This window comes from Capricornis sumatraensis, chromosome 5 (assembly GCF_032405125.1).
Source record: "Capricornis sumatraensis isolate serow.1 chromosome 5, serow.2, whole genome shotgun sequence".
In the NCBI taxonomy this organism is placed as follows: Eukaryota; Metazoa; Chordata; class Mammalia; order Artiodactyla; family Bovidae; genus Capricornis; species Capricornis sumatraensis.
In genome coordinates, this window is record NC_091073.1 from 82,028,648 (window position 1) to 82,039,517 (window position 10,870).

The window sequence follows — 10,870 nt, forward strand, 5'->3', positions numbered from 1 at the left end:
AGGGCCAGCACTTGAGGCCAGAGCTTTGGGCCAGTGGCCCGCAGGAGCTCCGGTCCAGCAGCAGCATCAGCAGTCTGACCGCACGCCCTCTGGAATGCTGCTGGCAAGTAGCCGGCAGGGGACGGGAACCGGCAGGGGGCGGGTTGGGCCTCAGAGTCAGGGCAGAGTCCTGGCCCCAACAGGCCAAGGATAGGCGCCAACAGCACTAAAGTGAACATCAAAGAAGATGCTCTGTGGGGAGGTTTTGCGAAGGTCACGAGGCCTAAAAAATCACCCCCAGGGGCTTTTTCTGAACTGGAAGTGGAAACAGGAAATAGCTAAATGAGATTCATCTTGGAAAAATGCAAGCTCATATATCTGGGTAAAACTAATCCAAAACACAGCATGAGATACCACAGTGCAGAGCTGGGGGCGGACTGCAACCCTCAGGGCAGCTGAGAGGGCCTGTGCAGCCTCTGACTTTTCTGAGGGCTGGTCTCAGTGTGGGCAGCAGGAAGCTGAGGACTTAGACATCTGGGAACTCCAAGCCAGGTTTACTGGAAAGAGAGGGCTGAGGTCTCCACTTCTCAGCTGGTTGGACAGTGACCTAGTGGTCCAGGAAGGGGAGAAAAGGAAAAGGGCAACCATCAAGGCCATGGCCTTGTGCATTGGTGCCCAGGCCTCCACTGGGTGGTTACCAAGGATCACCCCTCACAAAGCCTCCCTGGGCCCACGGAAAGCCCTGTATTCCTCATTTTTGCAAGCCGCCCAGTGCTTTAAGTATTCAGGTATGATGGGTTGTTAAAAGTTGCCTCTGCCTCCCCAGGAGAGAACTCAGGTACCCAAAATGGAGTCAGAGGCCATTAAAAGGAACAGGAGTGGTTTCAGGGAATAGACTACTGCTCCCTGAGGAAAGGCAGCACCCGCAGATGGGGAAGTAACTCCCTTACAAAGAAGCTGGGAGCTCCCCCTTCCCACATGGCAGGAGGAGAAATGAGGATGGGAAATGAGAGGGTCTGCATCCCAGGCCTCCCAGCTTCACAGTGTGTGTGCTGGGCCCAGGAGAGCAGACTGGGAGCTGGTGGGGAGGCCCAGAGGGGACCTGGTCTCAGGCACCTGCCTCCCTCAGACCTGTGCCCACTGACTAGTGAAGGGTTGTGGGGTGTGGGGAGTGGGAGACGGAGATGAACGACATCACATGGTATAACAAAGAGATTCCAAAATGTAGTGCCTGAAAATAGGAGAGACACAACACTCAATGTTGTTAAGATGTCTGCTTTCTCAACCTGATCTAGAGATTCAATGCAATACCAATCTTGGAAAAGGAATTGTGGGGTGAGATTTCTGTTTTCATTTTGTTGGGGTATGGTTGCTAAATTGGCTTCCAAAAAGTCCCTCCTACAAATTGCCAATTCCCTCATGTGAGATCAATTTGTAAACACTGGTTAATGTGACAGGTAAAAATATTCATTTAAATTTGCCCTTGTGTGGTGATTGGACCTGTCAGGCAATTTGGTATGTGTGTGTGTGTGTGTGTTTTTTTTAAAGGGAAAAAAAAAAATCGTTTGGCTGTGGGACATAGGCGAATCTTAGTTCTCCCACCAAGGATATAACCCACACCTCCTTCAGTGGAAAGGCGGAATCTTAACCACTGGACCACCAGGGAAGTCCCTGGTATGTTTTTGAGAAGACTTTCTTCTGTAAATTGACTACTGGTGTTCTTGCTCATTGTATTTTCCTTATTTATCTGTGAACAATTTCTTAATTACAGGAATTAAACTCAAAATGTGTTACAGTATTTCCCCCGTTTGCCTTTTAATTTTTAAATAATTTAAAATATGTATGTCAAGCTTATCATTTTTTCCCTTTAGTGTCTCCAGGTTTATTGTGATACTTAGGGCTGAAAAAACATTCATCGACTTCCCAGCACATTTTTTGTGTTGTTTCTTTCTTAGATTTGAATGTTTGATCCATCTGGATTTTATTTTGGTGTTAAGCGTGAGGGAGGGAGCCAACTTCTATTTTTCCAAATGGCCGGCCAGTCGTCCTAACACCGTTCGATTGAAAAAGACTGAAAAGCCTTTCCCGGGGTTTGAAGAGACCACTCCACCAGTACGCTTCAAGCTAGCGCGTTTGCCGGGGCCCGCCGTCCAAGGACCCCTCGTCGCCAGGTTTCCGCGGCCCATCTGTCCCGCCAGATCCAATCGGAGGAGGCGAAGGGCAAGGGGTGGAGTGGATATTCCGCTCCTGAGAACTATTCCACTCCCACGAGCCACCGACCGACCACTAACCCCCTTTCCCCACCCTTGCGCTCAGGACAACCCCAGACACCACTACCGCGACTTCACCTCCACCCTCCGAGGACAAAGCCCCTGACTCCCTCTCAGCTCCCACTCCTAGCCCTAGTCTTTCCTCCCGGGTGGTCCCACGAAGGGGAGGGGACTTTCTACGAGGGTAATTTAAATAAAAGGTGTGCGCTCCGGTTCTATTTGCATAGAGGCGGGGCCTCTAAAGCCGACCTCCACCTCGCTCCGAAAGACCCAGGGGGGGAGAACCACCCGGAGACTTAATTTGCAGGGGGCGGGGCCTGCCTCTTTAAGTAGAGCCGGGAGCCGCTTCCCCTTCCAGTCGGCTTCCGCCCGCTGTCGCTTCCGGCTTCTGTTAGCCTTCCGCCCGCTTTTTTCTGGCTTCTGCCCAGGCTTCCGCTGCTTTCGCTGGCCGCCGCGGGTGGCCGGGGCCCTAATGCTACCGAAACGACGGCGAGCGCGGGTCGCGTCCCCCAGCGCCGCCCCCTCTTCCGCGGCGCGCTTCCCGGGGGTCACTATCTACCTGGCCGAGCCACACATGGGCCGCAGTCGCCAGGCTTTTCTCACACGCCTGGCTGTCTCCAAGGGTTTCCGCGTCCTGAGTGCCTACAGGTGCGCGGTCGTGGCGAAGCTGCCGCTAGGCGGGGTCACCCGCCCGGGGCCGCCTTTCCAGGGCTTTCTTTCCGAGGGGCGCGGGGCGGGGGCTGGCCAAAGGCCTCGCCTCACCTAGGAATGTGGCACGCCCGTATCTGTATCACCGCGCTGTCGCGCCGGGCCGGCCGGGGGGCGCTGCTGCGAGGCGTGAGGGCCTGAGCACAAAATGACCCGGCTAGGAATTTTGCAGCTGACCAGCCACTATACACGGTGTTACCTTACAGCTGAGGATTTTGAGATCTGAAAAGACTCCCACGCAGCTGACCCTGGGGCGGAGGGGCACCTGAGGTTTTTGTATTCCAAGTTAACCCTGGCACTTCGTGGTCAGTCATATGGCTTTTGTTAATTTTCTTTTTTTGTAAAAGAGTGTTAGCAGTTATGGCCAGGAGTGTTTCTGTAGGACAAGGAGAGAACATGCCGGAGGCTTCGTAAAATCATGCGGGTGTATGTTGGGTTCGTAACGTTTCATTAGGTGAATTCATCTTGCCCTGTTAGCTAAACCGATCTCTTTCCTCAGAGCTGAGAAAGGGATTTAAGTGAGACTTCCAAGAGTAGAATTAAACCAAACAAAACGGTCATAGAAGCAATGCTAAGAGTAAGGGAGGAGGGTTTCCATCGTTTTTGAAGTTGAGAGAGCAAAGTGAACCTAGGGGCCAGTCCCCCTGAAGCTTAGTTAACTATACCCAGGGTTGTTGCAGACCCACCCAGGATGATGACAGCAGCCTAGAGTGTGCTGGGCACTATCTAAGCCCTTTTGCTTATTATTAGCTCGTTTAATCTTTACAGCAAGCCTACAAAGTAGATGTATTAATATCTCTGCTTTGCAGAGTTGGAAGTCAAAAGTACAGAGATAAATGATGTGCCCAAGGGTACAGAGCAAGTGTGGGGTAGAGCTGAAGTTCAAAGCCAAGTAGTCTGTCTCTAGCACTTGGAAGTAGGACCCACCCACCCCCACCCACCCTGCTTCCTGGACCCCAGGCCCCTGGCCTCTCCTTTCTCTGGGTTTCGGGGAGAAGAAGACAGACAAATTAACACCAAAAAAGGGTTGGGCTTGTGATCCTAGCTAGAGCAGAGAGCCACAGCTCAGCAGATGCTGGAGTGATGGAGATGTTTGGCTGCCAGGAGGAGGGGCTGAAAATCTGGAATGAACAGATGCTCACCAGGCAGAGGGGATAGTATTGACGAAGGCTTGGAGATGTAGAATGGAGCAGGAAGAATGGCAGGCCTGGGACAGGGCTCCAGACCTCACAATCTCTTCCCTCCACCCAGCCCAGAGGTGACACACGTGGTGATGGAGGGGACCTCAGCAGAGGAGGCTGTCTGCTGGCAGGAGCGCAAGACATCGGCTCTTCCTCCAGGTTGTACCTGCCCAGTGCTTTTAGACATAAGTTGGTTCACAGAGAGCATGGCCGCTGGGCAGCCTGTCCCTGTGGAGTGCCGGCACCGCCTGGAGGTGAGCCGGGTGGAGGCTTAGGGTAGAGCCACTGAGGAAGCCCCAGGGCTGGCCAGACCTCAGCTGGGACAGGTGACATGGCAGCAGTGGCTCCGTGTCCTTCCTGTGAGTTGGGCAGTGAGGGCCCCATCCAGACCACCATGGCAAAGGTCCCAGTGCTTCCTGGGTGAGCACAGTGGAGGGGTTCAGGTGTGGGCTCAGAACAGGGCTGCCTGCATTCAAATCCTGGCTCTGCCCATGAGCCACAAGGTCTCAGAGTCCCCATCTGTGACGTGAGGGTGATAGGCATGTCAGGCCTACTTGATTGAGAAGAAGTGAGAGAACACACGCCCTGTGAGAGGTAGCATTGCACCGCTACCGCTGCTGTGGCCTCTGCCCTGTACCTCGAGCAGTTCTGCCCTCTCTGAGTCTGCTCCTGTCCTGAGAGCCCTAGGTGACCCCCCTACCAGGAGAGGTGGGGCTCTGGAGGGCTGCCTGGTCCTCTGCCAACCCTGCAGCCTCAAAGCAGCCTGTGCATTGCCCATCCCTAGGTGGCTGTGCCCAAAAAGAAGATGCCAAGCCCAGCATGGATGCTGCCCTATGCCTGCCAGCGTCCCACACCCCTTGTGCACCATAATGCCAGCCTCTCGGTGAGCTGTGGCTCCCCTGTCTCCCTGGGATGGAGCCAGGCCCTCCCGTGTCCCAGCCTTGGAGGGAGAGTTAGGGTAAGGCATTCCGCCATCCCTGCCTCTCACCAAGGACCCTTCCCTGCAGGAGGCTCTGGAGACGCTGGCAGAGGCCGCTGGCTTCGATGGCAGTGAAGGCCGCCAGATCTCCTTCTACAGAGCGGCCTCAGTGCTCAAGGCTCTCCCCAGCCCGGTCACAGCCCTGAGCCAGCTGCAGGGCCTGCCCCACTTCGGAGAACACTCCTGCAGGGTTATCCAGGTTTGTGCTCACTGCATGTAGAAGGGCAGAGCTGTGAATGTGAATGGGGGGTGGTGAGGAGGCCTGGGAGCCTGGTGAGGGCAGGTGACTGGGTGGCTCAGAGCCCAGCTGTGGCCACTGATGGTGCCCAGGCAGCAGCAAACTGCCCTATTCACCCACATTCCTCATGTGTAAATTGGGTCTGCACCACCTGCCTGAGGCTGACTGAAAGGTCTCAGCCAAGGGAGCTGCCAGGAGTCTGGCAGGCTGGTAGCTGGCATCGTGGGCATTGGCCCAGACTGTGAGGGATGGTGGGAAAGGATCCCTCAGCATGAGCACTTCTTTTTAAAATGTGAAGTTGTCCTTTTGTATGTTACCACTGAGCAAATTTATCATGACAGAAAAAATACTTTTGAATTCACTTATGCGTGTTTTTTTAAGAAAATTTATTTTATTTTTGGGCTGCATGGCATGTGAGATCTTAGTTCCCTGACTGAACCTGCATCCCCTGCTTTTAAAAGAAGTCTTATTGAATTCCATCTATGTTTTAAAAAAGCAGTTGTTGACATACCCCAAGGCTTGTTGTTCATCTGAGAGGTGGCCCCTGTTCCTCGCCCAAGGGGCTTGGAGGATCCCTGTGTACATTTTTCGTTACAAGTTCCCTGGGATCCTGGCCCCACAAAGACCCCAATTCTGGGTGTTGGGGGTTCTGTCGAAGGCTTGGGCCCCCCAGCCCTCTTCTTTCCAGTGAGGCTGTGCCTCCTCCCACAGGAGCTGCTAGAACATGGAGTATGTGATGAGGTGGAGAGAATCCGGCTCTCGGAGAGGTACCAGACCATGAAGGTATGCAGGGCAGCCCTGAGCAGGGGCCCACAGCTCCACGGTGTTCCCGCAGAGCCACAGCAAGGTTACCATCATGTCAGGCAGCAAGAGGAGGTGGCAGGGCCCACCCTGGGCTCAGAGAGGGTCTTACTGAGGACACCCGATACGCATGAGGCAGCCAAACAGATGGGCAAGAAAGTTGTTTTGAGCACAGGGAGTTTTCTAGATCACTCAGCAGCATCTGTTCTTATTTGACTATTGATGGCATATTCTCCAGGGTATTACATGCCCGGCATCTTAAACAGAGCACCCTGAACAAAACAGATCCTTTCTCTGGGGGCCACAGGGACGATTACGTCTGAGGGGCTGCTCATCCTTGTTCTGTCTCTCTCTCTTGTGATCTCACATGCTCATTTGTTGGTGTCGTCCTGCCTGTGTTCACGGCACACCTTTTTGCTGTTCCCACCCACTTCTGGTCTTGTGGATGCTCTCATGCTTCTCAGACACCCCAGTTTTGTGACTGGAGGTTGTCAGACCAGCGACTGGTCATGGAATTGGGGCTTCCCTGGCAGGGTGTGTCAGGTGCCATGGAAGGTCACCCAGGATATGAGCATCAATGAGGTGGGGAGCTTCAGAGAGGTAGAGGAGCCATGGATGAAGCACGGAGGGGCTCAGGGGTGTGAGGGCAACACAGGAGTTGATGGGTAGAGAGGTGCCGAGAAGGGGCAGAACCATCTGTCTCTTCCTGAGTGCCCCTGAGTCCCAGAAGGCATCCAGGCCAGGAGAGAAGTACATGAACAATGAGAGGTTTATTGTTAAAAACATGATTAGGTTATTCTCAGCATCTTTCCTCTCAGGAGTCTGTTGGTGAAAGTGATCCAGTTCGTGCTGTTGGTTCAGGGGATCAACACAGCCCGGTCTGCAGAAAGTAGGACTCAGGGACATGAGCGCCACCCTGCTGTTCTTCCTCCTGTGCACACCAGCGGCCTCCCCACGAAGGTGCCCCTGGTGTGTACTGCAGCCTGTACCACTGCAAGGTGGCCCTTTTGTTTCAGCTCCAAAAGTTCCTGAGGAGGGACTCTTAAGTGGCTGGCCTAGGGCAGGTGCCCACCCCTGACGAACGAGATTTCGTCAGGGAAGAAACAGTGAGTTTCTAGGGCCCACCCTGTGTGTGGAAGACCCATGCAAGGGCAGGCGGCTGCCCTATGAGAGGTTGGCTCCAGCAACATAGTTTCCACTCGCCTAGACACCTCTGCTGACCCATGGCCAGGCAGTGGTACTTGCTGTGTTTGTTCCTGGAACAGAGCCATAGTCAGCCCCCAGCTATTCCTTCCAGATCCTGCTGAAACAACCCCTTAGCTGTTAACTGCCCGTTTTTGCTGTTTTAAGAGGCAGAGCCACAGTAATAAATCCCAGCTACTGTTGGGTGGGAGCAGTATGGTTTTCCCAGTGAGTGGACAGACTGTTAGGATGACTCCTTTGGTGATGTTGGAATCATGGGCTAGAACTGTACAAGTTCTGAGGAGAGATCCTTTTCAAGGAAGGGCCTGATCCTTCCCTGCCGTCCCCCGTGATGTTTGCGTCAGGGCCAGGCTCAGGGTTTGAGTCCTGCCTGTGCACCCACTGTGTGGCCTGAGCAGATTATTTAAACATGAAAAATGTGAGTAGGGATGCCACCTGCCAGACTACATGATGACTTAATGAGGTCATTTGTGCAGTGCCACAGGGGTGCTGTCCTAGGACATGCCTGGCATACATCAGTGTCGCCATCCTCATCTTGCTGTAAGAGCTTTGCTCCTGACCACACTGTACTCATCCTTTAAACAGCTCTTCACTCAGATCTTTGGGGTCGGGGTAAGGACTGCTGACCAGTGGTACCAAAAAGGGCTCCGGACGCTGGATGACCTCCAAGAGGAGTCCCACAGACTAACCCAGCAGCAGAAAGCAGGTGAGCTTTCTGAGAGAGGGCAGAGCTCTGGGCTTCCCCAAAGCACCAGGGCTTGAAAGCCTCCCACACCACAGAACCCTTACTTCTGACGCATGGCGTGTGCTCATGGCTGCCTGTGTGGCAGGGAGCAAGGTGAGTGTGAAAACAGGCATCTGTAGTTGGTGGCTTCCTGAACCAGTGGAGTCAGAACCCATTGCAAGCCATTTTCAGTGAATGATAATGGTCATAGTAGCTGCCTCCTGGCTAGACTTGGACCTGAACCAGGCATGGACCCTTTACTCCTGATTTCATGGAAGGGCGAGCAGGTCAGAGAAGCCCAGGCCCTGGACTCATTTAAAGTGTGGTGCTTGGTGCCCTGGCCTGCTGGCTGATACTCAGTGGGGAGAGGTTCTGAGGAGCCTGCTCGTGGGAGGTGGCACTGTGCAATGGAAAGAACGTGAACTTGAGAGCTGACTAGGCCTGGATTTGAGTTCCATCTCTGCCACTTACTAGGTAGGAGACCGTGGCCCTGAGTTTTGACTTCTCTGAGCCTCAGTTACATTCTCTCTAAAGCATAGGATTCTGTGAGCTCTTTGGCGTGGGACCAGCATGTGGCAGGTGTTGAGTGGACTCTCCATCTCTCCACATGGCCTGGGTTGGGAGTCCTTCTGAAGGAGCCCCACAGCCCAGCACTCGTTGCCTCTTTGAACATCTTCCCAGGGGCTGGGGGGAGGGGAGGCCACCTGGGGGTCCTGGGAGAGCTGTCTGGTTGGTGAGCAGGAATTGAGACCAGAGAGCTGTGTGTCCAGTAGAGTGTTATGCAGTGACTTCTGTAGTGACATCTGTTGGCTCCACTTGTTCACCTCTCCCCAAGGAATGGCCAGCAGTGCTTACTGAGTTCGCACTGTGCCAACGGCCCTAACTCCCACACTTAGTCCCCTCCTAACAGTGTGTGGAAGGTACAGTGATTTCTCTGACAGGTGAGGAGATGGATTTGGGTTCAAGTGAGGTGTTCTTAAGTGGCAGAGTCATCCTCTTCATATCTACGACCTCCTAGTCCCATTTTATGGACAGGAAAACAGACATTGAAAAGGATAGTCTGTATCTTGACTGTGTCAATGTCAGAATTCTGGTGTGATGTACAGTAGTTCTGCAAGATGTTGCTGAGGGCACAGAGGACCTCTGTTACCTCCTTCAGCTATATGTGGATCTATAGTTGTTTCAAAATAAAAGTTTAATATTTGAGAGAGAGGAGGGGTGGTGGTAGATAGCTAGAGAGAGCTGGGTTGGGCCAGTGAGGAGAGCTGTACTGTCCACAGGACTCCAGCACCACCAGGACCTGAGTGCCCTGATCTTGCGGTCAGAGGTTGAGGCCCTGCAGCGAGTGGTGGAGGCAGCCGTGACGCAGGCCCTTCCTGGGGCCACTGTTACGCTGGCCGGAGGCTTCCGAAGGTAAGGGGACTCGACACGCCGTCCGGCTCAGCTCCAGGCCCTCCTCAGGGAAGGCGTCTGAGGTGGGGCCACTGAGGTGGGCCATCCCTCACTGAGGGGTTTTGGGAAAACATGGAGTCTGTGAGTCAGACTGGCCCCCTCAGGGGGAAGTTGCAGGGCCACGACGTGGACTTCCTCATCACCCACCCCCAGGAGGGCCAGGAGGCAGGGCTGCTGCCCAGAGTGATGTGCTACCTGAAGGAGCAGGTGAGGGGCTTCCCACTTCCCCTGCTGAGAGTCCTGCTGGGATTCTAGCTCCTGGTTTCTCAGTCCCACATGGCAGTGCCCGGCCATGTCTGTTCTTCTCCAGGGCCTTGTCCTGTACCACCAGCACCAGCACAGCCAGCAGGGAGACCTGACCCAGCAGAGCCGCACCATGGATGCCTTTGAGAGGAGTTTCTGCATTTTCCGCCTGCCGCAACCCCCAGGGGCTGCTGTAGGTGGCGCCCAGAAGCCCTGCTTCGCCTGGAAGGCTGTGCGGGTGGACCTGGTGGTTGCCCCTATCAGCCAGTTCCCCTTTGCCCTGCTTGGCTGGACTGGCTCCAAGGTAGGGAGTGTGCTGCAGGGGCTGGCCCTCGGATCTGGGGCTGGTGGCTCTGCTGAGACGTGGTCACTTTTTCCCCAGCATTTTGAGCGGGAGCTACGCCGCTTCAGCAGGAAAGAGAAGGGCCTCTGTCTGAACAGCCATGGTCTGTTTGATCCGGAGCAGGTGTGTTGCTGTGATGGGAGGCCTGAGGGGTAGGAAATGGCTTTCTTTTTGGCCCACAGTCTGAATCAGCCCCAGTCCCTCAAGCCTGGAACCCACAGGACCCTCAAGAGGCATCTACCATAGGGCTGGGCTCTGCCAGCATTTCTAGCCTCCTCCCCATACCTTTCTCAGGGAGTCTGGTGCAGTGGAGGGAACAGCCCCCAGGCCCTAATGCCTGCATTCTGTTGCAGAAGACGGTTTTCCACGTGGCCTCAGAGGAAGACATCTTCAGACTCCTGGACCTTGAGTACCTTCCCCCAGAGCAGAGAAATGCCTGATCCTATCAACCCCGCCTCTACTCTGGAAATGGAGGGGGTCATTTGAGCCAGACTCTATTGGTGTTTTTGGCCCCTGACTATTTCCAGGCAGAAGATGTGCTGCTGCCCCAAGTCCTTACCCTTCCATGTGAGAGCCCTATCTGTGAACCACCACTCCGCCACCTATACCCAGTTCAAGATGTAATGAAATTAGCATGTGGAATAAACGAAGCTGTATTTTCTGAATGTGCTGCTGGTGTAGGTGACTGAGGAGCACAAGGCCTGGTTCTGCCCAGAGGTCAGCTTTAGGGTGTCACTGAGGGTGGGGGA

The 10,870-nt window shown here is 54.4% G+C and overlaps 1 protein-coding gene across 3 annotated transcripts; it reads left to right on the forward strand.

The window, feature by feature from the left end:
• The first annotated feature begins 2,654 nt into the window (after window positions 1-2,654).
• Window positions 2,655-10,654, forward strand: POLM (DNA polymerase mu). Of its 3 annotated transcripts, XM_068973096.1 has the most exons (11): window positions 2,655-2,897; window positions 4,209-4,392; window positions 4,923-5,021; window positions 5,146-5,316; window positions 6,067-6,138; window positions 7,945-8,065; window positions 9,364-9,496; window positions 9,640-9,742; window positions 9,846-10,082; window positions 10,161-10,244; window positions 10,475-10,654. In XM_068973096.1, the coding sequence occupies exons 1-11, from the start codon at window positions 2,722-2,724 to the stop codon at window positions 10,559-10,561; spliced, it is 1,467 nt and encodes a 488-aa protein (XP_068829197.1). In that variant the 5' UTR covers window positions 2,655-2,721; the 3' UTR covers window positions 10,562-10,654. The 3 variants fall into 3 exon arrangements, with proteins under 3 accessions (XP_068829197.1, XP_068829196.1, XP_068829198.1); XM_068973095.1 differs by having other exon boundaries at window positions 9,846-10,244; XM_068973097.1 differs by having other exon boundaries at window positions 2,830-2,897; window positions 4,214-4,392; window positions 9,846-10,244.
• The last annotated feature ends 216 nt before the right edge of the window (window positions 10,655-10,870 follow it).